The sequence below is a fragment of the Furipterus horrens genome, unplaced genomic scaffold (assembly GCF_987537825.1).
Source record: "Furipterus horrens unplaced genomic scaffold, mFurHor1.1.pri manual_scaffold_2, whole genome shotgun sequence".
Taxonomy (NCBI): Eukaryota; Metazoa; Chordata; class Mammalia; order Chiroptera; family Furipteridae; genus Furipterus; species Furipterus horrens.
In genome coordinates this window covers 157,719,454-157,744,505 of record NW_028327172.1, presented here as the reverse complement: position 1 = coordinate 157,744,505, position 25,052 = coordinate 157,719,454, and the positions used below count along the sequence as shown (strand labels likewise).

Sequence of the window (25,052 nt, the reverse complement as noted above, 5' to 3'; positions counted from 1 at the left end):
TCAGAGTAGGTGTGCAATAAACATTGAATCTGAATTTTATGACACTTGAAAGTTCACAAAACACTTTCATGAACACTATCTTTTTTGAAACAATAGATACTATAAGTTTTACAAGAACAAACAAAGGTCTTAGGCATTCAGCAGGGGAAGGGATGATCTGTTGGGATAAACAGGCACAACTTCATGGGAAAGAGAATTTGAGATGAGTTGCAAAATATGCATGGATTTTGACAGGAGTGAAAGATGGAGAGATGGGAGTTTTATAAAAAAGAAGACATATATAAGCAAAAGCTTATGCTCAGTAACTCCATATTGCTTTTTTATTTGTGGTCATGACCCGTATATTTATAAATTTCCTCTGGAATACTGCTTCATGAGTATTGATATCTATAATCTTTGGAATCAACCTTTACTTGCCTTTGAAAATCTGGAGGACATTTTTTCCATCTTTAATTTTCATGCACGTTTCATGAATTCTGATGACTGGTAGTAGAAGTTACATGACAACATTACTTTAATCACAAATCCTTATGGAACCCTTGCCCTGTACCTGGTAGTGTGCGGTCTACTAAGATAAACTGTGTATGCAAATAACCATTCTACAAAGTGTAAAGCTGCAAGTGCCACAACCAAGTTGAAGCTGAAAAGGAGGGCTGAGAGGAAAGGGAACATATGCATTTTTTTTCCCCCAGTACTCTCCCTATAATTAATTCATCTGACTTTAGAGACTTAATGCTATAAAAAATTAACTTCTTTTACAACCTCCTCTTTCCCTTTACTTGTCTGGATTTGTGTCCTTTCCAACTTGAACTCTAGCATCAGATTGAGGCAATTTGGGAGTCAAATGACTGCCTTCTCTCTTGCCATTAGGTTCAGTGTCTACTATACATTGGAGAGACTTCACTCAGGTCTATACTTTCTTGTTCTGAATATTCTTTAAAGCATCTTTTCTTGTATTTGCAATATATTCACTTGCCTTTGGCCTTTAGTAGCCTTAAGACTAGACTTAGGGGCATGCTCTTCTTTGAGTTTCCTCAGGCTTGTATTTTGCTTCTTCAGTTCTAAACTCTAAGGGTCCTGAAGAGCCTGTTAACCAAGGGAACAATGGGCAGCCACATCTTGTTGGTGGGCTTATCCCCCAGCCTATTTCCAGGGTCCCTTTCTTTGCCTCACTGGGAAAAATAAAATAAAAGACTAGCCTTAGGGAGAAAGGCCCAGGAAGTTATCCATCATTGTTTGTGACGCACTAGGCTGGTTGTGCGTTGTTTGTGTTAGTTTGTCTAACCCCCAGAATGGCCCTGAAAAATGGAACATCTTATCCGTGAACGTGTTGTGGAAACTCTGATCCTCTAAGAGAATAATTTATCCAAGGTCTCAGAGCTCAACAGAGCTCAAAAGTGCTAGACCTTGGATTTGAACATTGCTAATTTTTGACCTCAAAGCCCACGCTCTTTCCACCACAACATATTAACCATGATAAAGTATATTTTTAAATACATCTTTCTCCTTTTTGTAACTCTTTAAAAAAACTCAGTTCATCAAAGTTTCTTTGTAAGTCTCGTGAACTTCAAGTACTCAAGAAGCATTTATTTGCTATTCAGGCCTAGGATTACCACCTGCCTCCTCCAGTATCCCCAAATTTACTTATTGTGATAGTTTATAACTTCACAGTCATATTTATTTCTCTAGGTAGTACCTCTATTGGCATTTTGAGATTTTTTAAGTTTCCTATTGTTCTTGTTTAACAATGCCCAGAATCCCCTTTGAACCTAATTTGTACTCCAAGATGACAGAATCTACCAGGTTGTGTTTGTTTGTTTGTTTTTTAGGGGGGGATGCAGGGAGTAGGAGGGAAGTGCAAAACAGAAGTGGGTTAGTTAAAACGGGGGGCTGTTTTACTGTATCTTTCCGTTAGACGTTCAGCTATCTTCTAAAATTTATTGTTTTTGCGTGGCAACTCTATACGCTTAACAAAGCTTCAAGGTTAAGACAAAACCTAGCCAGTAGGTTAAAAAGAAAACAAAACAGTCAGTGCTTAGCCCCGCCCCCTAAAACACCCATCCCGGAGGCGTGGGAACGGGCGGAAGGGAAGGGCTGTGCTCTGAGCCCTAAAGGATTTATAGGTCACTCTGAAGGCGCGCGGAGCAGTCGGCTTGCGGCACGAGAGCGACCTCCCTGGCACCCCGGCCCGGGTGGACCCGCCTCGAGTGCCAAGAGCGTCAGGCGCCGGCGCAGGTGGCCGCCAGCACTCAGGGCGCTTCTCGCAGCCGCTCGTGCGCGGTCGGCCTGCGTCGCATCCGGCAGTTATCGGACAGCCGGCTATGGCCGCCGCGGGGTGCGTCCGGCTTCTGCACACTTCCTCTGTAGCCCTCGGCGGTGCAGTCCGTCGGTGGTTCCTCCTCGCTGGAGCTCGCGCGGGAGCCAGCGGCCTCCCGGGAAATCAAGCGTCGGGCGGGAGCGCCGAGTCGGGCCTGGGCAGCTGCGCGGCGGCGACCCGGTCGCTGAGCATGTCGGCACCGGCGCGTTGCAGGTGAGGCGCGGACCTGGGCCCGCGCGTGGGTGCTTAAGGGCCTCTTGTCCAGGGGGCAACCCCCCGCCTCGGGGTAGCCGCGATCCCTGGGCCTGATTTCTCGCTCCCTGTCATTTCTCGGGCGCCTGCGTGTCGGATCGACGTCCACAACCGCCCGCCTCTTGCTCCTCCTTTTCCGCGGCGCTCCTCCAGACCCTGTTTTGTCGTTGGGCGCCGTCTCTCTCTCTCTGACTGCGCGTCGCTAAGTTTCCGAGTCACTGACGCCTGGCGGGAAACGGGGACCCAGGGCCCCCGATTTTCCTTTCCGAGGGTCTCTGAAAAGCCAAGCGCTTTGCTGCCACTGGCTGTCCATGTGGTTTGGCTCGAATCTAACCTTTGCTCTGCCAGGAACCTACAAGTGACCTTCGTAAGATGCTACCTCAAGGAGATCCTGGCCAGCAGTTTCTGACGGAGCCTTTCTCCTGCAATGTTAGGACATTCTGTCTCCAGGTCTTTGTCAGGAGAATGCCCATTTAGCATATACCCGCTCTATCCTTCATGCGTCCCTGTGCGCTCTCTTCTAGTTGATAGAGCGTTAAAAGCTGCTGTGTTGGAGTGGCAAGACAGGGTTTTAAAATGGGTCTTGGCACTTACTGTCTAACTTCCTCAATCTCTACGAACCTCAGTTTTCCCACCTTTAAGTGAAGGATAGGCCTCATAGGATTATTTGAAGAATAAATGGGAAAGTACAGGTAATGCAGGTAGTCTTGTGCCTGGCCAATAGCAGGGCTCAGTCAGTGGATGTTACCTGTTAGCAGCAGTAGCTTCTGAGGCCCGCAGTGTTGATTTGTTAAATGCTGAAAGAGATGTGAAAAAGATTTTCCCCAAATATGTTGAAGTTTTATGTTCTTGGGCATAATTTGTTTTTCAAAGACGTAATCTCCTTAGAAATAATAGAGGTAAAATGTTCTCATCATTTCAGAGTATAGGAACGTGCTGGGGCCCTTTATAATGCATAACTGCTATTTGCCCTCCTGCAATAATAAGAAGCTAGAACTAGAGGGAGGGAGAAACTGTTGGATTTGTATTCTGCCTTTTTCAGTTTCTGAGCATAGGGTGTAGGACTTATTCCTCTTTCCCTCTTAATCTTATTTTATAGTGGGTGCGCAATACATTTGTTGCATTAACTGTGAGGGGAGTAATGGAGAAGGCAAACCAGATTTATTTGTCCCTATTTTCCCTATACTTTTCTGCTTTTGATCTCCCTCCAAGCGGATGCCTTGTTTTCCACAATAGATGCTTTCTTGAAAAATTGTGTATAAATTGGGATATGTGTTGAACGTATTTGTGTAACTGGTATTTAAATGAGCATTAATGCTTGTGTAAATGGAAATTAAATCCCCCAAACTTATTGTTTGGATTTGGATATTATGAAGTTGTCTTAAAGGGATGCACCTTTGTTCTATTCCCTCGCAATTCTATTTTCCCCCTCATTGGAAACAACAGTTTCTATTGATGGTCCTGTGCTTCCTATCACAGACTTTGGACCTACAGATAGTATTATTACCTGAGACTTGTGCTGTCCAATATGATCACCACTAACTACTTGTGGCTACTTAAAATACAGTTAAATAAAATTAAAGAATCAGTTTTCAGTTGAAGTTTTAAGTACTCAGTATCTAGTAGCTGCTGTATCAGACATCACAGGTATAGAACATACAAAGTCCATTGGACAGAGCAATCTAGAAGCTGTAGTTCTGACTTTGACGTTTAACTCCAAAATACCGTGACACAATACTTTATCTTTTGTAGTGATGTAAGTTGAAAAGAGCTTTCCATATATTATTTCACTTGACACTTGAGAAAATCCTGTGAGATAGATAAATGGGAATAAAATTCCATATTAAGTTGCTGGCAAAACTAGGACTAAAATTCATGTAGTTTTTGTTTTTGAGCACCATAACTGTGGGGTCATTTGGAAGACTTAAGGTAGCTATGGAAGTAGGGAGCCCTTTTCTTGAACCAGCCGCCCCAGGCTGCTGTGTGTGGTGAAAGGGTGGGCATCAGCAGCTGTAACCCCCTCCTTGAACTTCCCCAGCAAGGCCTGACAGCTTTGTTAAAATGTTTGCTGTGGTTGAGCAGAATAAATGGCAATAAGGAGTAACAAGTGAAGAACATAGTATTAGCTGATTAATTGATGGCAGAAAATTTGGTATGATCACAATTATTTCCCAGTGTATGAAATCCTTTCCTTTTTGGGAATAGCTAAAAGCTTTTTTGCTAGTTCTTAGAATTGGGGGGAAACCTACAAAACCCACCAACACCATTTGTTAATCATGAATAGAGAGAATTACTTGGGTAAAGTACGTATATAATGCTTTAAGGAAAAAAAAAACAACAAAAACGTTTCCACAAACTTTCTCTCCTTTAATTCTCTGGGGAGCTTGGGGAAGTCACTGTTATCCCATCTTACCCATGGGGAATTAAGGGGCTTCCTATTGACACCTAATAGGCGTGTGTCAGAACTGGGGCTAGAATCTAAAATCTGATTCTTACAGTCCGTGTTTTTCAACTATGAAATTACCTTTCCTTTCTTGCTGGGCTCAGATCCGTATTTCCACCTGGCTTCTGGACATTCTCATCTATTTTTTTCTATTATTAAACAGGTCTAAACTCAAACTAATTTCCATCTTCCCCAAAACTCCTGTTCCCACTGTTAACCCTACCTTAAACTGTACCCCGTAACTGCCTGAGCTGGAAACTTCAACATTATTTCTTCCCTCTCTCAATCCATTTTACATTGATGGTCACCACAACCTTTTATTTCTACCTCCTGAATCACTTAAGCCAATGTCTCCTACATCCTTGCTTAGTTTGTGCTGTTTTAATAACTTACAAAGTGGTCTTCCTGCCTTCAGAGTATCTTCATTCTCATTCTTAGTCATTCTACCTGGAATATCATGGATAGTATTCAGATAGAATACTTTTTTTAAAGCTTTTTTTTTTGCTATGAAAAAAGTTTGAGAGCACAGGCCCTTTGAGGGATTTTTCTCTCCCACGTATTTTTGGTAATTCTTAATGGAATTCTCTTTTTTCAGTGTTGAAATATTAGGGAGACCATTATCTGATAGGGGCTTCAGTTGCCTCTTTTGTGAAATGAGCTAATTTGATAATTTGTAAGATACTTATAGCTCTGGAATTATTTAATTCTAGGTTTTACTTATATTAAAATTTGCTTTGATATAGACTGTTACCATCTACTGGCAGTAGTAAAAATTACAACTAATTTTAAGTACGTATTTTCAATTGTGAGGTAAAAATTAAAATGATCAATGGTGGAGGCTATCTAGTTGCTTGTATAACTTGTTTTCCCTAATTTTGTTGTGATGTTTGTGAGAAGGGAAAGAAATTTAAGTCAGCTAGCTGATAGATAAGATAATATCCTATAATAAAACACATGAGGAGGTACTATATCCTTTCACAGATTCAAACAAACAAATAATATTTTATAGTCTGCTTTTTGAGTACACAGTGTGGACCAAAATAAGATGTTCAAATACTCAGAAGTATCAGACACATGCACAATTGCCTTATTGATGGCAGAATGATTTGCTTTTCTAAAGCTTACCACAGCCATGGTCTGGTCTTTTAGGGACACATTCATAGAGACATTGTTTTTCAGATTGCTGTGTGAGAGCAGAATTTCATGAGTAATGATGATTGCTAAACATTTTCACATGACTGTAACCCATGACCATGACCACTAGGGAGACACATGATACATAGGGAGTTACATATAGCTTTGGAAGTGATGTAGTTGTCATTTCCTTTAAGGTGGCAGAACTCTCCTGGTAGGTGGGCAGATAGACATGCCTTTGTTTTGTGGAGTCTTCTTCACAAATGGACTTTTGAAAGAAAAGAAAATATTGTAAGAGCACATTTGCTTGCATGCCCATGCATACACATACACACACACACACACACACACACCACTGTTTCTTTGACCTTACAAGTTCTTTAAACAACTATTTTAAAGTATCTTTTGAAATTACTGAAATAATAAAGGACTGTTTCCTTTTCCAGCTCAGAAGATAAAATAACAGTCCACTTTTTAAATCGTGATGGTGAAATATTAACAACCAAAGGAAAAGTCGGTGACTCTTTGCTAGATGTTGTGGTTGAAAATAATCTAGATATTGATGGTTTCGGTGAGTATGGAAGTTTTCTTAACGTTTGTAAGTGAAACTATTGAATAGGTTTCAACTCTTTTTTTGAAGAAGTTTATCTTATAGTATACTGAGTAAAATATTAAAATTCAGGATGTATTAGGGTTATATTCTCATATTTAAAAAATAAGAGTAACATTGTATTCCTGTTCTTTGTACACTTAATTAGCGTTATTCCCCGCAAATTACTGTTGCCTCATGACTTTACTGTTTACCTGTGTTATGCAAAGCCAGGACATAGGTGGAGTTGAAAGATAATAGGTTAGAGATAATAAATATCACAGCACGAGGGGTAGTTGAATGGTTTTAACTGAATTTTGAATGTTAGCTCACTTTTCTAGAAGGGTGATTTCTATACCTCTTATTAGAGAAGAAAGTGTTCTACTGAGAGAGTTTTTATTTACAGTTTTCTGGCCATATTCCTTAACCACTCCCAGAAAACCCATATCCCAGACACTGCCATATGGTAGAGCTCAGGAATACCCTATGTAGCACTTGCCAGTTTGGGTCAAGCACTCTGTCTATAGTGATGGTTGTTGGAGAGGGTTCCCGTAACCATCAGCATCAGTATCACTTGGGAATTGCGGATTCTTGGGCCCCACTCCAGATGTCCTGAATCAGAAAGTCTCGGGTAGGGCCCAGCAATGTGTGTTTTAATAAGCCCTCCATATGATTTTGATACTTGTTAAAGTTTGTGAACCATTGGTCTGGAATAAGATCCAAGGATCCTGTCTGACCATGCTGATGTCATGGCACAGGTCACATTGCACTTTTGAAAACCATTTCTACTACATCAGAATTAGTTCTCTTTTCTTCATTTTCCCATGATATGTGAAATATGCCTCTGTCTGTTAATGCTCATCATAGTTTCCTTTTTAGGGAGAATGCTCTTTTCCCTTAGTAGATTGTGAGCTCTTGGAAGACTGTTCTCACTCAAAGCAACTTGACAGAGTATACTTTGCCCAGAGTTGGCACTTACTATATTTGCTGAATTTTTAAATCTAATATATGTCTCTTCAGTTTTATGATTAATTAAAACAACTACCAGTTGAGTCCATACTACATTCCAGCATATGTTATCTACAATTGTAAAAACTCTTAAGAGGGAGATTTTTTTTTAAACCTTCATTTTATAAATGAAGAAACTAAGATTCAGAGAAGTTAATTTTCCCTGGGTTGTACATGCAGCAAGTGAGAAGGCTAAGATTCAAACCTAAGTCTCTAATTCTTAAGCCTCCACTTTTCCTTTATGCCTTTTTCTCTAAGAAGCATCTTTCCTGGGTGAACTGTTATAGAAATTAGGTGATGAAATAGTTGATATAGTACCAATTTTGAGGAGGTTTTAGTCTAATAAAGTGTTTTTTTTTTGTTTGGGATTGAGTTAGAATCTGCAGAACTTTTCAAAGTGCAAACCTCGTCTGTGTTCCACCCTAGATAGTGCAGGAAGAGAGGGGAGCTTTGCAAGTATGTTTTTAAAATGCTCTGGGTGATTCATATATACACTTTGGTTAAGAATGACTTATTTAGCTCAGTTGGTGTGGCTCAGTTGGTTGGTGCATCCTCCTATGCACTGAAAAGTCATGGGTTCAATTCCCTGTCAGGGCACCTACCTAGGTTGCAGGTTCATTCCCCAGTTGGCGCATGTGTGAGAGGCAACCACTCGATGTTTTTCTCACATCCATGTTTCTCTCCTTTCCCCTTCTCTCTCTCTTGAATCAATTTATAAAAATGAATGACTTATTTAGATAAAGAACTCATTGATAATTTATGTACAGTATATGTTCTATAAAATTAATGTACTATTGATCTCTCTTGTATCAGTTCATATTTAGCTACACTTTAACCTTAGTTTTTCTGAATTATTTATTCACAAATGAAAAGTAGTACATAACACAGTAATGGAAAATAGAGGCTCTGGCCTGGTAGCTCAGTTGCTTAGAGCATCATCCCTATACATGAAGGTTGTGGGCTTGATTCCTGGTCAGGGCATGTACAAGAATCAACCAATGAATGCATAAATAAACGAAGCAAATCAGTGTCTCTTTCTCGCCCTTCTCTCTCTAGAATCAATTTTATAAAAAAAAAGAAAATAGACTGGAATCAGATAGGTTATGGTTCATAATCGTCAGAACTATAGTAGCTATAAAAAGCAAGTGCTTAAGCGCTGGCCATGTGGCTCAGTTGGTTGGAGTGTCATCTAGTGCACTAAAAGATTGTGCGTTCGATCCCCAGTCAGGGCACATACCCAGGTTGCAGGTTCAATCCCTGGTTGGGTTGCATATGAGAGGCAACCGATTAATGTTTCTTTCTGGCCCTCTTTCTTTCTCTTCTCTCTCCCTTCTTCTCTCTCTAAAATGAATAAACATATCCTTGGGTGGGGATTAAAAAATAAAAAGCAAGTGCTTAAAATAAAAGTTAGCTATTAATTACATAGTTATTTCACTGTTCATTATAGATTATGGTTCATAAACGAACATTGTCACTAGCCATGAGACCTGGAGCAAGCCACTTTAACATCTTTATGCTTCAGTTTCTTCTTCTGTAAAATAGGATTATAATAGTTCTAACATCATGGAGTCGTTAAAGATTAAATGGGACATTGGAAGTAAAGTGCTTAGCACAGTGCCTACTGTATAAGAAGAACAGTGGGATTTGTGGCATTTTAACTTGGCTAACTCTCATTCTCCTCCCTCTGGTTCCAAAAGCCTTAAAAAACTGGCAACCTCAGAACTACAGTAGCTGTAAAAAGCAAGTGCTTTAAATAAACATTAGCTACTATTATTAACATAATAAGTAATACAGATTCTCTGTTTGTTATAACAAATTTTAAAAATACAGCAAAAAAGACTTCCCATGATCACACCACACAGAGATAACTACTAAAAGAATCTTTTTTTCCCCAGTACACTAGAAATATAGAAAATTTAATGCCAACACCTTCTTCAGTAGTTCACTAAGAATTCTGCATTCACTTATGCAGACTTAGCAAAGAGCCTTTAAAGTTCAAGGATCCTAACATGTCCAGAATTTTGGCATGTAAATATATACTTGAGATAAGCTAAAGTAGGTCCACAAACGATGAGTTAAGCCTAATTCACTGTCTAGAATAAAGATGAAAAGAGGTCAAGAAACTGAAATGTTATCCTTATAAAGAAGAGGTTATTGTGACAGTATGGGGGCAGCTACTTCATTAATTCCTAAAGCTGAATACAGGAGACACTTTACGTATTGTTTGTTGTAAGTCATGTGCACAGATGAGCACCATACTCAAACGAGGCTGACTAAGTACAGGGTCTCTACAATTTCTCCCTGGATGAAATCATCCCTCTCTGACATTAAATCTTATCTAGATGCCCATAAACTCTTAAATTTGCATTGGTAGCTCAGACGTCCCCTCTGAGTCTTGGACTATAGACCCAACTTTCTTCCTTCACACCCCTTCTTGGAAATTGCACAGGTATTTTAAAGTCAACATATTTAAACAACTTTTGACCCCACCACCCACCCCTCACAAATTGAAATCTATCCTTTCTTGAGTCTTCTGTCAGTAATGAACATCACTCAGCAGTTGAAGCCTGAAAATGGAGAGCGTCTTATTCTTCCTTCTCCTCCATCTCCTACCTCTAGTCCATCAGCAGCTCCTGTCAGTTGTGCTTCCAAAGTATGTCTTCTATTCAAAGTGTGTCCTATTCTCTCTGTCCCTACAGTTACTACTTGAGGCTGGCCAGTCACTTTATACCTGGAACTGTGCTGATCTGCTTCTGCTCTTGAGCCTAGCAGTTGGAGTGATTTGTCATAATACACATCAGACGTATCCCCTGATAAAAACCATGAATAACTTCCCATTGCACTTAGGTAAAATTTATATTCCTTACCCTAGCCTAAAAGGTTATGCGTTATCTGGCCCCATCCCATCTGCCGCTCGCCCCCATTTCTGCTCATTTTTTTTTCTTCTTACTTTGGCCATGCCGGCCTTTTCTCAAGAGCTTAATTCACCCAGAATTTTTACCTTGGAGACTTTGTACACACTTTACACTCTTTTCTTCCTGGGGCCACTTCCCCCATCCCCATCTTGAAAATCCTGTATCTGTCTAGTCTCAGTTTATGTTACTTCCTTAGTGAGGCTTTGCCCAACCACCCAATCCCAAGGGTTTCTCTTATTAGCCTGAACCCATTATTCTCCATTACAGCCTCCTGTTCATTTCTTTCATAGCATTTATCACAGTATATTAATTATATATGTCTTTGTTTACTTATACCTCTTTCTCCCAAGAGACTTCAATGAAGGATGAAATAATTCCTGTTTTATCCCTTATTGTATATTAAGTCAAGAAATGAATGGATAAATAATTAAAAAAGGAACAATTGTAAATTTTGGAAGCAACACAAATTTACAAGCATTCTTATTTCCAACTTTCATGATGTTTTCAGTGTATTATAATATTCTGTCACTAGGGGGCAGTTACATCTCTCTGATCAAATTTACCTATTTTATTATCTCAGACTTCATTTTTTTCTTCTGCATTACTTATATCCTTCATATGTCTGTTCTGAGGGAAATTATTCAAATTGGGAGATCCTGAGAATGTTTATATACATTTATATTTATTCCTATCACCTTTATTGACTTGCTATTGTTATAGTGTATTTCTGGCTATTCTAGATTAAACTTTATTTTATAAAATTAGATTTTATATGTGTTTCACAGTTTTTAAATATAATATTCCTACACAGCTATCCAATGGGTTTATGTTTGAGTAAGGGGTTAAGTTTGGGGTGACCCATCTGTCTTGTCAGCATCATAATAGATTTACAGAATGATCTTAATATGAGATACGTGTGCATGCCCGCTTATGCATACACACATACAAAACAGTCTTTTCCTATTGGCAAACACTCAACTTACATGAAAGGAAAGGAGAAATAGTGTGCAAATATCTAACTTTCTCTGGAAATTAACTTAATGGCAAGAATTTCTGAGCATTTGTACAAAAGTGTAATATCACTAGTCTTTTTAAAATTCAATCAGAAAGTTTTATTCATTAACTACTTTGAAATTAGCCAGTAACCATGCCTTGCTTGTTTTTAATGTAATTTTTAATTACAAATGTGAAATCGTACTGATTAACAATATTAATGTTCTTACTCTAGTAAAATCAGAACTTTTGTGAAAACTCAAAACTGTTGTCAAGAATCTCATAGTTTCAACTTGGCAGGCTGTGTGAACTATAAATTTCACATTTGTTGCTGCAGCTAAAGTGGTACCACTTTAGTTGGTAAACAAATAACTGCCATTTTTTGTTAATATCATAGGAACTGCGCTGTTTACAGACATCTAAATGCCTATAATTTTGTTGACTATAGTGCTGATATTTTAAACTGTGATTTGATTATAATTTAATATTATTTTTAAAGCCAATAACAGTTTCAGCTAAGCATTCATTATATGATAATCCTGAAAAACACATCTGAAAACGAGTTATTTTGGAAGTTAGAAGTTAGATGTGACAAAATGCTATAAAGAAAGCCAAAAACCTGTCAGGATACATATTATTGTTAATGTAGAAGAAAGAACTCTGAATCGTTAACCAGAATGCTAACAAAATAAAAGCACTAAAGCATATATACCTGTAAATTCATGAAAACTGTATAAACAAGCTAGGATGATGGATAAAATGCTGTTGCCAGGGACTAATAACAGTATGGCTATGTGTCCCTGAGTCGGATTATTGTCTTGCTAAGGCACAGTATTTTTAATTATTTGAAAGGTGGGTATAGTAATGTAAAAAGTTTTACTTCAAGTGTTTGTTCTACCTAAGTATATTTAAAACAAAAAGGTGAGGGATTTTAGCGCCTCTGGCTGTAGAAGAGTGGCGATAGTGGCAGAGGAGGAAGCGAGAAGGGTCACTGGACCTCTCGATTCTCGCAGCTACACAGGGATCTAACCACCACGTGCAGCAAGAGGGCAAGGACCAAGAAGCGCCCTCAGTGCGCACATCCAATGTGTTTGCTATGTTTGACCAGTCACATATTCAGGAGTTTAAAGAGGCCTTCAGCATGATTGATCAGAACGAAGTTGGTTTCGTTGACAAGGAAGATTTACATGATATGTGCACCTCCCTGGGGAAAATCCAGCCGATGAGTATCTAGACTTTGTGGTGGATATGATGAATGGGGTGCCAGGTCCCATACATTTCACCATGTTCTGTGAAAAGTTGCATGGCGCAGATCCAGAAGATGTCATCAGATACGCTTTTGTTTGCTTTAATGAAGAAGCAATTGGCACCACTCAGGAAGATTACCTGAGAGAGCTGCTGACAACAGTGGGAGATCAGTTTACAGAAGAGGAAGTGGATGAGTTGTACAGAGAAGCACCTATTGACAAAAAGGACATTTCAGTTACACTGAATTCACACACATCCTTAAACATGGAGCAGAAGACAAATATGATTGAAAAGCACTCCAAATTCCAGCCAAATGTTCCTTGTCACCACTTTGGGTATTTCTGAGACTTTCTCTTAGAACCTATAGCATGCTCTAGCTTTACAGCTTTTGCCTTTCTTGTGGTATTTATTCTTAGCACATGCATCTCTATAATCAGACTGGAAATAGGACTTTTTGTCATTTTCAGAATAGAAAATAGGGTAATTTAACTTACCAGCCCCCCCCCCAATAACTAGTCTACATAGAGTCAATATATTTTTTCAGAGGAAGTTTTTTACTCAATTTTTTTCTGAACCATATTAAACTTTATAATAAAACTTAAAAAATATGATGAGGATTATAGATTTATGTACTATAAGAACCCATTTCCCTATATTACATATTGTTTCATTGAGAAAATAACTCAAATTATGAGATTTAAACAATTTTCAAAGTCTTTGAGAATGCATCCCTCATAAAATTCAATCACTTTATGCTTACATATATATGTATGTATATATACAAATACATAGATATCGTCGGCAGCCGTCCGTCTCGAGAGACGATGGTGTAGCTTCTTAAGAGTCTATCTGCACCGCCGAGAATGGTTGTGCAGTCCGACTCGGGAGTGACACGGTATCTGTCTCCTCCCGTGTTGAATCGACATCTTGCGATGACGCTGGAGTGTCCTCTCCAGTGAAGCTGAAGCTACAGAGCCTGGGCAGGGTGATATGGAGGGTCTGCTGTTGCCCATGCAGCAGACCCCCCCTCTCTTCGCAGCTGAAGGGTCCAAGGGAAAGACGGAGTCAATACAGCTTGGCTTCAGGTGCGCCGCAGGAGTTGCCGGTGTTGACTACAACGTCAAACCGCCTTAGGGACTCCGGCTCCGGATTTTCTGTCGGGGTTTACTCCCTTAGCCTTTCCCCTGAAGAGGTATGCCGCAAGGCAGCGGAGGTTTTTTGGAGTCAGAGTTTTCCTTCTCTAATGTGCCCTGACTGGAAGATCGAACCAGCGACACTTAGCTCGCAGGCCGACGCTCAATCCACTGAGCCAAACCAGCCAAATACATAGATATATACATACATATACACATATACATATTTCCCCATTAATTTACTCTTATACAACCAACCACCTATAAAGATGCTAAAAACTGACAGCCACCAATATTGCTCTGGCTGTATGTAAACAATAAGCATAAGTCACATAACTTTTGCACTTTCTGTCCCCATCTCCACATGTCATTTTATTATTGTACTCATATTCTAATCAGCTATCAGTTTTAGATTGAAGGCTGTATAGTGGTTATTTTTGTACCCTTTTCCCTTTTAGAGATTACCTCCCACTGCTTGTTTTGTAGAATTTTTTCCTCTGTATGTGATAAGAACAAAAAACAGACAGTCCCCATTTTTTGAATAGATTTTATTCTCCAAGTCCATTTTCAGGTCAACTACCTGGTATTTGCAATTTGCTTTCTCATGAAAATAATGTTATATATGGTGGCAAAATTTTCAGCCCACCCTATAGAACCTATTTATTTGTAACTACTTAATCACAGTTTACAGTTTCGTTTTATGAGAAAATGCATTGCAACTTCTAATGCAAGGTCAAGAACACCTTAGCTTCCTGGACATACCTACTACACACATGCACACACTTACTACATATTACACATACCCTCCACACTATAGACCTCCTTTTCCCACTTTGCACCTTATTCTGGTAGCGGTAAATATGAACCACTAGTTTTATACCATTGTTGGAAAATATACTTATTATATAAGTATGATTTCAATCTTAATATTTTAAAACTTGTTTTGTGTCCTAACATATGCTCTATCTGGACAGTGTTCAGTGTGTAATTGAGAAGGATAAGTCTTGTAAATCTTTGCTGCAGAGTTTTTTTCTTTTTTCTTTTTAAACATTTTATTTATTTATTTATTTATTTTAGGGAGAGGAGAAGGGAGAGAAGCATCAATGTGTGGTTGCCTCTTGCGTGCCCCCAGCTGGGGACCTGGCTAGCAACTCAGGCGTGTGCCCTGACTGGGAATCAAACCAGCGACTCTTTGGTGGTTCTCAGGCTGGCACACAATCCACTGAGCCACACCAACCAGGCAGAGTTTTTTTCTGTAGTAGTACTTATAATAGGACCATTATGTTTCTCTGGTTCAGTGTTAGCCATCTTATATAGGCTGAATTGATTTCATATTTGAAGTTTCTTTTATATTTGAGTTCTTTCTAGTATGAGGAATAAGAAAAACACACCTGGGCTCAACTTGTGGTGGAAAAAGTTTGAAAGAGACTATAAGGAGGGATCATGAATGTGATACATTTATTTCAAGAATAAACTGGAACTAGCACCGGTAATAGGAACTTAGCATGTAGGAACCAAAAGTTAATCTGTATAACTCAACATTTGTCAAATTCTTATTAGAATACTCTCTTCCGCTCTGAACTTGGTAACTTAAGCAAGATGTGGAAACAGTTGCCAAAGTTTGTGAGAGGGCAATAAAAGTTATATTAGAGAATGAAAATAAAACATTTAAGAAGGTTAGAAGAATGGAGTTTTCTAGGGAGGAGAAGCATTGAAGACTTGGATGGATGGTAAGTAACTCTTAACTTCTTCTGACCAGATGGTACAAAAAGGAATGTCCTAAGTTTTTCTGTTAGGATTTATAGGCATATGAACTTTTCTCCATTCCGGGATGATTTGAGACCATATTGTATGCACTCTTCTTCTTCCCTGGGCTTCACTGACATTGCACTTTTCTGGTTTTCTCTACCGTTTGGGATATTCTTATCTTGACTTCCTTTCTAAAGGGGTCCTTCACCTTGGCTCTCTCTGCCTCTGCTCCTTCCTTTTCAGTTTTCCCTCACTTCTTTGTGAAATCTCTTAAGCTTTTTCTTCTGATCCTTCCGCAGCTCTCTGTAACCTGGAGCACAGGTTCACACCCACAATCTCTCCAGGGGCTGGGGCTGAGTCTGGGAGTGGGATGACAGGTGTTCATAAGCCGCTGGCCAGTGTCATCTCTCTGTTAACTGAGCCTGTGTTACCCTCCCAATGTGCTGGGAAACAAGGTGAAGAACAATGGGCTTATGGAACAAGTTCAAGCTCCTTAGAAAGCAAGTGGTCTGCTGCCTCTGCAGCGCCCCCACACCCTCTCCAGCTCTGGACTACAGGTTTTATTTTCCTTGCATCTTCTGTTATACTTGGCTTGAAGGTCTCAGGATTTGTTTTTTTAATAACAAATCTGAAGAAAATTGCTGGGAATATTTTGTAAGGATTGTTTTACTTACATTTTGAAGACAAAAGAAGGCTGGATTTACTGATTTTTGTCCTGCAGTATTTCCAGAGGGATTTACCATTTTAGTTTTTGAGTTTGTCTGCATTAGGTAGTTTCTAATTGATTTTATTGAGGTGACATTTGTTAATACAATTTTATAGGTTTCAGGTGTACAATTTTATAATACCTCATCTGTGTACATTGGGTATTGATAAGATAAATAGAAATCAAGATAAGTATACTTACTGAATACATCCATTAGAACGGTAATACTTTTGTCTGGAGTCAAAATATTAGAGCCAACAGGCCCTTAGCGATCATCTGCCTCAATCTCTTAAACAGATGAGAAGAAAACTGGGAGGCTTGTTCAGGACATAGCAGGTGGTGTGGTAGGTCCATCTGGAGCTTGAACCTCAAGGTTGTACTACATGAGTTCTCCTCTTACTACAGGGGTTTTTGAACTTGATATGTGTATCCGTGCGTGTGTATTTTTTTAAGCAGAGAAAGCCCTTTTTTAAGTAAAGTATAACCATTTATTTTTTGTGTGAAATATTTCAAATTTACACAAAAATAGAAAACTAAGCTACTTATTCAAATAACCAATTAGTATGTGTATATATTTCTGTATTATATTTACTATTTAAGTAAGGCGACTTAGATTATTGAGTGGAAGGAACTAGTTGTCTTCAGCATTGGAAAACTTAGCTGAAGACATGACCTATCTATAATTAGTATTCAGTAGCATGACCTTAGTATATTTATTTAAAAACTTGGGTTTAATTCTTTTCCTGTTCATGAAAAAAACGTTGAATTACTCTTAAGATCTCTTACAACTTTCAAAAAATAATAATTACCAACACCTGAATAGTGATTACTATCTATCAGTCATGGCTGCAAGTATATACTTGTAGGTTAAGTACACTGTCATGTAATTCTCCCAACTACCCTGTGATGTTGGTGCAGAAAAAAGTATTGAGGAAACTGAGGCATGAAGGGTTAAGTAGCCCAGGTTGATGCCCTTAATAAAAGTGGAGCTGGGATTGAAGCCAGGGAGTCGGCTGCAGAGCCCACGCTGGTTGCTCCTGTATACTTCACTCTGTGTTCTCTTTCTACTTAATTCTGTTATTTCTTTGAATTAGATTTTATCAAAATGAACATTTAAGGAAGTCTCTCTTGATTTTTTAAGATAACAAAAGATGAATAGTAAGTGTTTAAATTATGAGGGAACAGTTCATACTGAAACGTTCTCTTCATTCAGAGGAAAATTAAGGTTACTAGTTATTGATAGTAGTTCTCTTACATATTTTATGTGTTGTTTATTGACCAAAAGAGAATCTAAATCAAACTGAAGTAACTCCTAAGAGTCTATAATATTCAAATTTATGTAATTACTTTAAAAATTAGTATTAAAAAACAAACCAGAAAAAACAATTTTTAAGGTGGAATTTAACAAGAACAGTTTTGCACGATTCTGTTTTGTCAGATCCTCCTGGTTGCCACGGATTAGAAGAGCCCAACCAGACTGAGGAAAGGGAGTTAGACTTCTATAGAAGAAAAATGTGAATGACTTGGGTGTACGCAGCCTGGAAAAGAAAGAACAATCTCAAATACATGAAAAGCTATGGTTTAAAAGAAGGACTCACTAAATAGTTAATATAATTTTCATAGAAACAGTAGAAAGGTGTTTGCTAGGGGCTATAGGTGGGGGAAACAGAGAGAGGTTGGTAAAGGCTACAAACTTTCAGCTGTAAAATAATTAAAGTCTGAGGCTCGGAAGTATAATATGGCGACTACAGTTGATAACACTGTGTTGTATAATTGACATTTGCTAAGAGAATAGAACTTAAATGTTGTCACTGAAAATGTATAATGGATGTGTCAACTAAATGACAGGAATACTTTTACAATGTGTATGTATATCAAATCATCACAGTGTACATTTTAAATATCTTACTATTTATTAGTCAATTATATCTCAATAAAATGGGGGGGGGGGCAGGATTGGATTCCTTGAAATAGTATTGGACCAGTTGGTGGAAGTTTGAGTTACAGACTTTAGCTCAGTAGAAGCCAAATGCAGAAGTGGCTGGCTTACGTGGGTGTGGATTTCTTTCTCAGGAGGTTTTCAAGCAAAGGTTTGGTAACCCCTGGGAAAAGGATATGTAGAACAGATTCAGTCATTTTTCTTTTTCACAGCACCTGGCATATGATAGGTACTGAGCAAATATCTATTAAGTTAATAGCTTAACTATGTGACAGAAATACCTCATTATTAAAACCAGTGTGACTCTTAAAGTGAACTTGTTTGATTCTGTCTTGATTACAAGGAAAGAACAAGAGGGAAGACTATGTAACTTTATTTAAATATAGGTTTGTTAGCTCTCTAATTCGTCTTATATACCACAAGACTTCATACATTGTGTTGTGCTCTCCAGAATCTTTTTGAAATAATATGTGAATGTGATTTCAAACTGAGTGTGTATGGGGGTAGGAGGTTGTCCCTAATTCTCAATATTATTCAGAAAAAAAAAGTCTTATTTATGAATGCCAATGCTGATTCTAAAATTTAGAAATAATTACCTTTAGTTAATTCAAACCAAGTTTAAATTGTGTTTAATATAGAGTGGAGTATGTTCAATGTCTGTTGCTTTTGTAGGTGCGTGTGAGGGAACCTTGGCCTGTTCTACCTGTCACCTCATCTTTGAAAAACACATATATGAGAAATTAGACGCAATCACTGATGAGGAGAATGACATGCTTGATTTGGCGTACGGGCTAACAGATAGGTAAGATTTTAGGACCACTTCAGTTGTACTAACAGTCTGGGAAGATAAAGGTTTTATTAGTTCATGTCTAAGACCAGACCTGTGTGTGTAATAGTGCTTTTTCTGCACAGACAGGTAACAGTTACAAACTTTGAATGTAAAATATGTGACATTTCTCTTTGTATTCTACAGTTTAGCCCTTATGAAACTTTCCTTTTTATGAAAGTAAAACAATAGATTTCTTTATTTTTATTTCAGAAATTAATATTTATCACAATTTAATGAGGTGGTATTACATTTAATACTTTTTATGGTATTATAGAAGGAAAGATTTGATAATTGAACAAAATTATAATGGAAAGTTTTTCCTACTTGGGAGAATGGAATTTTTAAAGGAACTAATATATAATAATAATTATGTTAACATGGATAGTTCTGTTTCTGTGTGTACATTAAATTACATCAGTCAGAGGTTATTCTTGTTAATTAATAGGTAAAATTACTCTTAAAAGTGTTAAGATCTAAAGTAGCAAGTGAGTGATATCAAGCGATGCCTTATTCTTAAAAATTATATAATTTTTTGGTTGGAGTTAGGGAAAGTAGCTAGTTGATTTACTCTTTTAAGGGGCAAGATAATGAGGGCTTATATAAGGTTGGCTTTGGTGTTTAACTATAATATGGTGACCCTAATGAAAAAGATTTTTTAAATTAAAAGTAATAGTAGTAATAGTTTTATTTCATGTGTATTATGTAACTACAATTTTGTTAGACCTTTAACAAATTATCTTATCTAAAAGACATAAAATTTCTTATTCTCACAAAAATGCTTAGGTCATTTGTATTTATTTAGAGGTGAAGAATAATTTTACTCCTTTATAGTTTATTTCCCTCTTGGTGAAGGTGAGACTGATACCTGGGGAAGAGGAACTGGAAAAATAGTATCTCCTTGGGGTTCCAAGCAGAGCAGATGATGACGACCATCTGTCTGTCCCCCTCACATCTTCAGGTGCCACAGTCTCTATTAACACCTTTTTTTTTCAGAAAGGATAGTTAATACACAGAATATGCTCAGAGACTGTTTTAATTTGGTTCTAAGAATTGTTTCTCTAATGGTAAGAGTACATCATGGCCAACTGCTTGCCCTTTTATTTACATAAACTTTGTAGGTGCATGGAACTGATGATATTCAGAGTGAAAAGAAAAAGAAAATTAGAGGATAGCTACAGTTAGAAGAGATACACAAATGTCAGAAGATACAAAAGACCTAATGTAAACATGAACTAGCCAAGAACTTTGATAATAAAATTCAGAAGTTTTAGAACATGAAAATTAAGAGTAAGGACTAGTGTTTATGGTATTTACAATAGGGCATCACCAGCTATTGGTGGAATTAATGGTTGATAGAAAGAGAGATTTAGGAATTATCTGTGAATCTGTATTTGATGATGGTCAGTACTTGCTGCCACCAGTTTCCATGGATGATCTACACAGAGGCCTCAGTTTCTGTATTTGTAAGATGAGGATAAGAGTAGCTACTTCATAGGGTCGTTGTGAGAAGTGCTGTGGAGAAAGTTCATTAAATAGTAGTTGTTAGCATAACGATAATCATATCAATTTACATGTTAGATACTTACTATAATGCACAGGCAATTAAAGATTATTTCTAGCCATCAGTTAGGCAGCATTATCACCACTTTCTAGGCTGGAAAAGAAGGTTTAGTTATCAGAAATTTGCTCAAGGCTGCCCAACTACAGAATGATGGTCCTGATTTGAATCTGTTAATTTGGGCCTTAAAGCCCTTCATTTATTACTTTTTCAATGTGCTTCCCCAACCTTAGAAGTAAACACAACACGCAGTATATTTCCACTGACATGTACATATGACAAGGGTGAGTGGAGAAAAATATCTTCAAGGTTTGCATAGGCGTCAAAGTTTTGTGGGACTAATAGTGATATCAAGGAAGAGGACTTGCTGTCTGTCTCGTTCTCCGGAGGTGTAAGACACTTCCACACTGGGCAGACCTTAAAGCCAGAAACCTTTAAGGAGGGAGAGAAGCAGGAGAGAAATAGCCCCGAGTGCCTCTGCTTTATCTTCCCGGGTGGAGCCTCTCAGTGCTTCCCCTGCCTGTACTCCCATAACACACTTTTTACTGTATTACATTCTGTTTCATGGACAACTGTTTCTGTATTATTTCTTTTACTAAATTAAAAGTTCCTTAAAGGCTAATGCTATCAAATAACCAGCTGTCTCTCTAGGGCTCACCACAGTGCTAATTAATTGGTCTAAATTGGTTTGCCTCATTTTCTCTCTTGCAAATGGACCTTAATGTGTACTTGAGTTTTGTAAAAGCTGTTTCTAATAAACAAATAGGAACTAGTGTAGAAGGGGATTTCTTTTTCTATTAACAGTCAGTATTTCCCATGGTTATACTTACTCTCTTACACAAAAACTTCCCAATGGCTCTTCATTGCTCACCAATTAAAACCTGAACTCTTTCGCTGGTGTTCAAAGCTGTCCATGGCCTGGCCATTTTCTAGCCTGTCACTGTCTTGCCCTTGTCTGTTCTGCACAGCAGCCAAGCTAAAAACCCACCCTGCCTCAAACATACCTGGAATTCTGTTACCTTTGCCTCAAATGCTTTCTCCTTTATCTTTTATTAAATATTCTACCCATTCTTTAGAGCCTATTTTAAACACCAGCTTTTCTGGACAGAAGTTAGTGCTTTCTCCTCAGACCTTTTGGCTTTCACACTCTGGCATTTCTCACAAGTTCCTATGTTAATTATCTGTGAATGTGTCTCATCTCTTTCCATAATACTGATATTAGCAACTAATCCTCACAATAATCCAGTGAGGAACCTGTTTATTATCCATTTTAGGATGAGATTAGGAAACTAGAGTTTGGGGACGGGCATTGAGAAAGTGTGCACACTGTGTTCAGGCTGGATTCTGAACCACTGGTCTGTTTGGCTAGAAGGCTCTAACCCCCTGCTTCCTCTTTTTTGCCTCCCTGGGCACCAAGCATGTAAGATATTCAGAGGATTGAAGGGAGTTGCTGTTCTTTTTACCTCAACTGATGTTTAGTGCTGTGCCTTTAGATGCTTAGTAAATGCTTACATATGTTAATGAAACCAAGACCTGCATATAACATTCCATCAAATGGAAGACAATTTGATTGTAAGACTGACATTTATTTTTGTGTGCCCCTAAGAAAAATACTGCTAGTAAAAATAGGGCACAAAGTTGTCTTGGCACTTAACATATTTTGTGCAGAGAAAAAGAGCTATTTTGAATTACCTAGGCATAGATCTGTATATCTCTGTTAAAAAAGGAAAGCATAAATAAAATTGATAGTAATTTTGAAAAAAAGAAAATGGAATTATATTTGTTCTTTCAGTTACAAATACTTGCTTTATGAATATCAAATTATACATCTGCAAATATAAAATTTATACTCTGCTGTGTTTCTGTATTTTTAATTTTTTCTTTTGTAATCTTTTGCACTAATTCTGACTGGTAATTAAATTCAACACATTTAGTAGTAACATACTTCTCATAACTCATTTGAAAGGACACCGATATGAATATTGTAACCAAGTTTGTGATTCTGGTATGACTGCCACTTTACAGTGATTGTAAGATATCATTGATTTTAAGATTTATGTTGATTTTAGAGATGTTAAAAAAGTGTGGGGAACATATGTATCTTATAATTGATGACTTATGTCCATGTTTATTCCAAATTTCTTGTTTTAAAGACTGTAGTCTGTATGGTTTTAATTATCTGGGAATTGATTAATCCTTTTCTTGACATTGCTAAAACCTGTTTTCTTCTCCACTGTTGTGTTCCTCGTTTCATTTCCTGTCAGTCCTTTCACCAAAAACCAGTAGTTTTGGTGAAACGATTAGTAAATGATGGAGACTAAAGACTAAAATGAAGCTTCGGCCCTCAAGGCTTTTTGTTTTTCCTGTTTCCATTTTGTTATCCTCCAGTTGAGAGTTGAATGTATCTTTTTCAACTTAATAGAAATTTAAAAGGTGAATAAATTTCTAATTTCTTTGGGTAAGAAGATGTTCTATACAACTGCATTGTTTTATGAATGGTATGTGCTTAATACTAAACCATGCCTCCCCCTTTTCTATACAGATCCCGGTTGGGCTGCCAAGTCTGTTTGACAAAGTCTATGGACAAAATGACTGTTCAAGTACCTGATGCCATGGCTGATGCCCGACAGTCCATGGATGTGGGCAAGAACTCCTAGAACAGAATAAATAGGAATATTTTACACAGTTTTACCTATTTTTATAATTATTACTTTTTAATGTAATTAAATGAGAGCATGGATGAATGAGTTTACTATTATGACCAGCTTTACTACTTTAATTCACCTTGTATAACTACTAAATTTTGTAGTTGGAAAGTATGCAATCTTTATTTTTGTTAAATTATAAAATCAAATGCTAGAAAATAGTATGATAAAATTTTACCTATTTTGCTTTATGTTTGTTTAGCAACTTTAGCAAAATATTTTCACATAAATCCTGTCTATTTGCCTGTAAAGTAAGTTTGAAAAGGTATTATCCCTGTTAGATGTGGGTGAAGGCAGAGATCTAAAATGGCTTGTCTAGGCCCTCACAGTGAATCAGAAAATCCGTACTAGAACCTGCATCTTGCTAACTCAAATTAGATGTTCACATTAAAACTGGAGAAATTATGAATATTGTACTTATGGTAGTAATTAAGTGTGAATGTGTATGGGAAAAACTATTGCTTTGTGAACTGATTAATTTCAAAGACAGCTGTAACCTTATACATAAATATTTCAGAATTTTGATTCAACGAGAAGTGTAAGTCTGAGCAAAGGCAATATAACAAAAAAAAATTGGAGGAATAAACAAAACATTGGGTGTCTTTATTCTTTTCTATCCTAAGTAGAATGGTCTGTCTTTGCAATATTTAAAAAATAATGCTGATCTATAAATCTCTGCCTGTAACAGAATAGAGAATTTATGGATTAGGTTTTCTCTGTCCTGAGTTGCACAAGAAAATGAGCAAGCTTCCACACTGCACAGCCCGAATGGAACTGCCGGGTGTGCAGCGAGCTCAGTCGCATGTAGTCCTGGAGATGAGAGGGAATGGCTTGATCACCATGATGATCAATTATGAATGGCAAACATTTGAACTTTATCTTTACCGTGAGTAAACTGGTAAATGATAGTAAAGGGGTATGCAGTGTGCTCTTGGAAGTACAATAAAACATCAACTAGCTTGGACTAATCCTGGGGAAGGGCAGAACAAATAAATAAAAGAAAAAAAATGAACTGTAAGACCTTTGAGTTAGCCTCTAGCTTCTTCAAGCTGGACATGGTTGTCTTCCTACTTATCCTTGGGTACAGAAATCCCTAATAAGTGTGGGGGTGTGGAGGGGAGGGTGACCTTCCCACAAAGGGAAGGATCTTGCAGACTCCAGGTCAGTTGGCTGTCCCCGGGCAACGGTGTGCTTGGTTTAACAAGCTAGCATCCTTGTTGTATTCTGGGGGCAACAGATTTGGCAACAGGATTAAAAGACATCATTCAATCCATAACCACTAGATGACAAAAGGCACGGATTAGTTTTTCAATGTAATAGACTTCTTTGGAGGAGGATGTGCAAGGCACATCACTCCTGTCCAAAGCCCTTTTGCCCACTATACTTAGTTTGGGCTAAGGGGAATATTTTAGGTTTTCCCCCCTCAGACCTCTGGACCCTTTTTGTCCAAGCCATTAGGATAGAAAAGAGAAACCAGTTTTAAAGTGAAGGCCACAAACCACTCCATACTTCACCAACACAACCACTTAGTTCA

General features: G+C 37.9%; 1 protein-coding gene and 1 pseudogene across 1 annotated transcript; both read left to right on the top strand.

Moving 5' to 3' along the window:
- The first annotated feature begins 2,091 nt into the window (after positions 1–2,091).
- On the top strand, positions 2,092–24,140 carry LOC150019802 (adrenodoxin). The gene is made up of 4 exons (XM_090266687.1): positions 2,092–2,530; positions 6,593–6,717; positions 19,099–19,228; positions 23,356–24,140. Exons 1-4 carry the CDS (start codon positions 2,322–2,324, stop codon positions 23,468–23,470), a joined length of 579 nt encoding a protein of 192 aa, XP_090122813.1. The 5' UTR covers positions 2,092–2,321; the 3' UTR covers positions 23,471–24,140.
- On the top strand, positions 10,286–13,189 carry LOC150019803 (myosin regulatory light chain RLC-A pseudogene; annotated as a pseudogene).
- Positions 24,141–25,052: the final 912 nt, after the last annotated feature.

Coding starts and splice junctions, on each gene's coding strand:
- LOC150019802 (XM_090266687.1), top strand. CDS start 2,322: ATGGCCGCCGCGGGGTGCGTCCGGCTTCTGCACACTTCCTCTGTAGCC. Junction 2,531..6,592: donor TCGGCACCGGCGCGTTGCAG/GTGAGGCGCGGA, acceptor TTCCTTTTCCAG/CTCAGAAGATAAAATAACAG. Junction 19,229..23,355: donor GCGTACGGGCTAACAGATAG/GTAAGATTTTAG, acceptor TTTTCTATACAG/ATCCCGGTTGGGCTGCCAAG.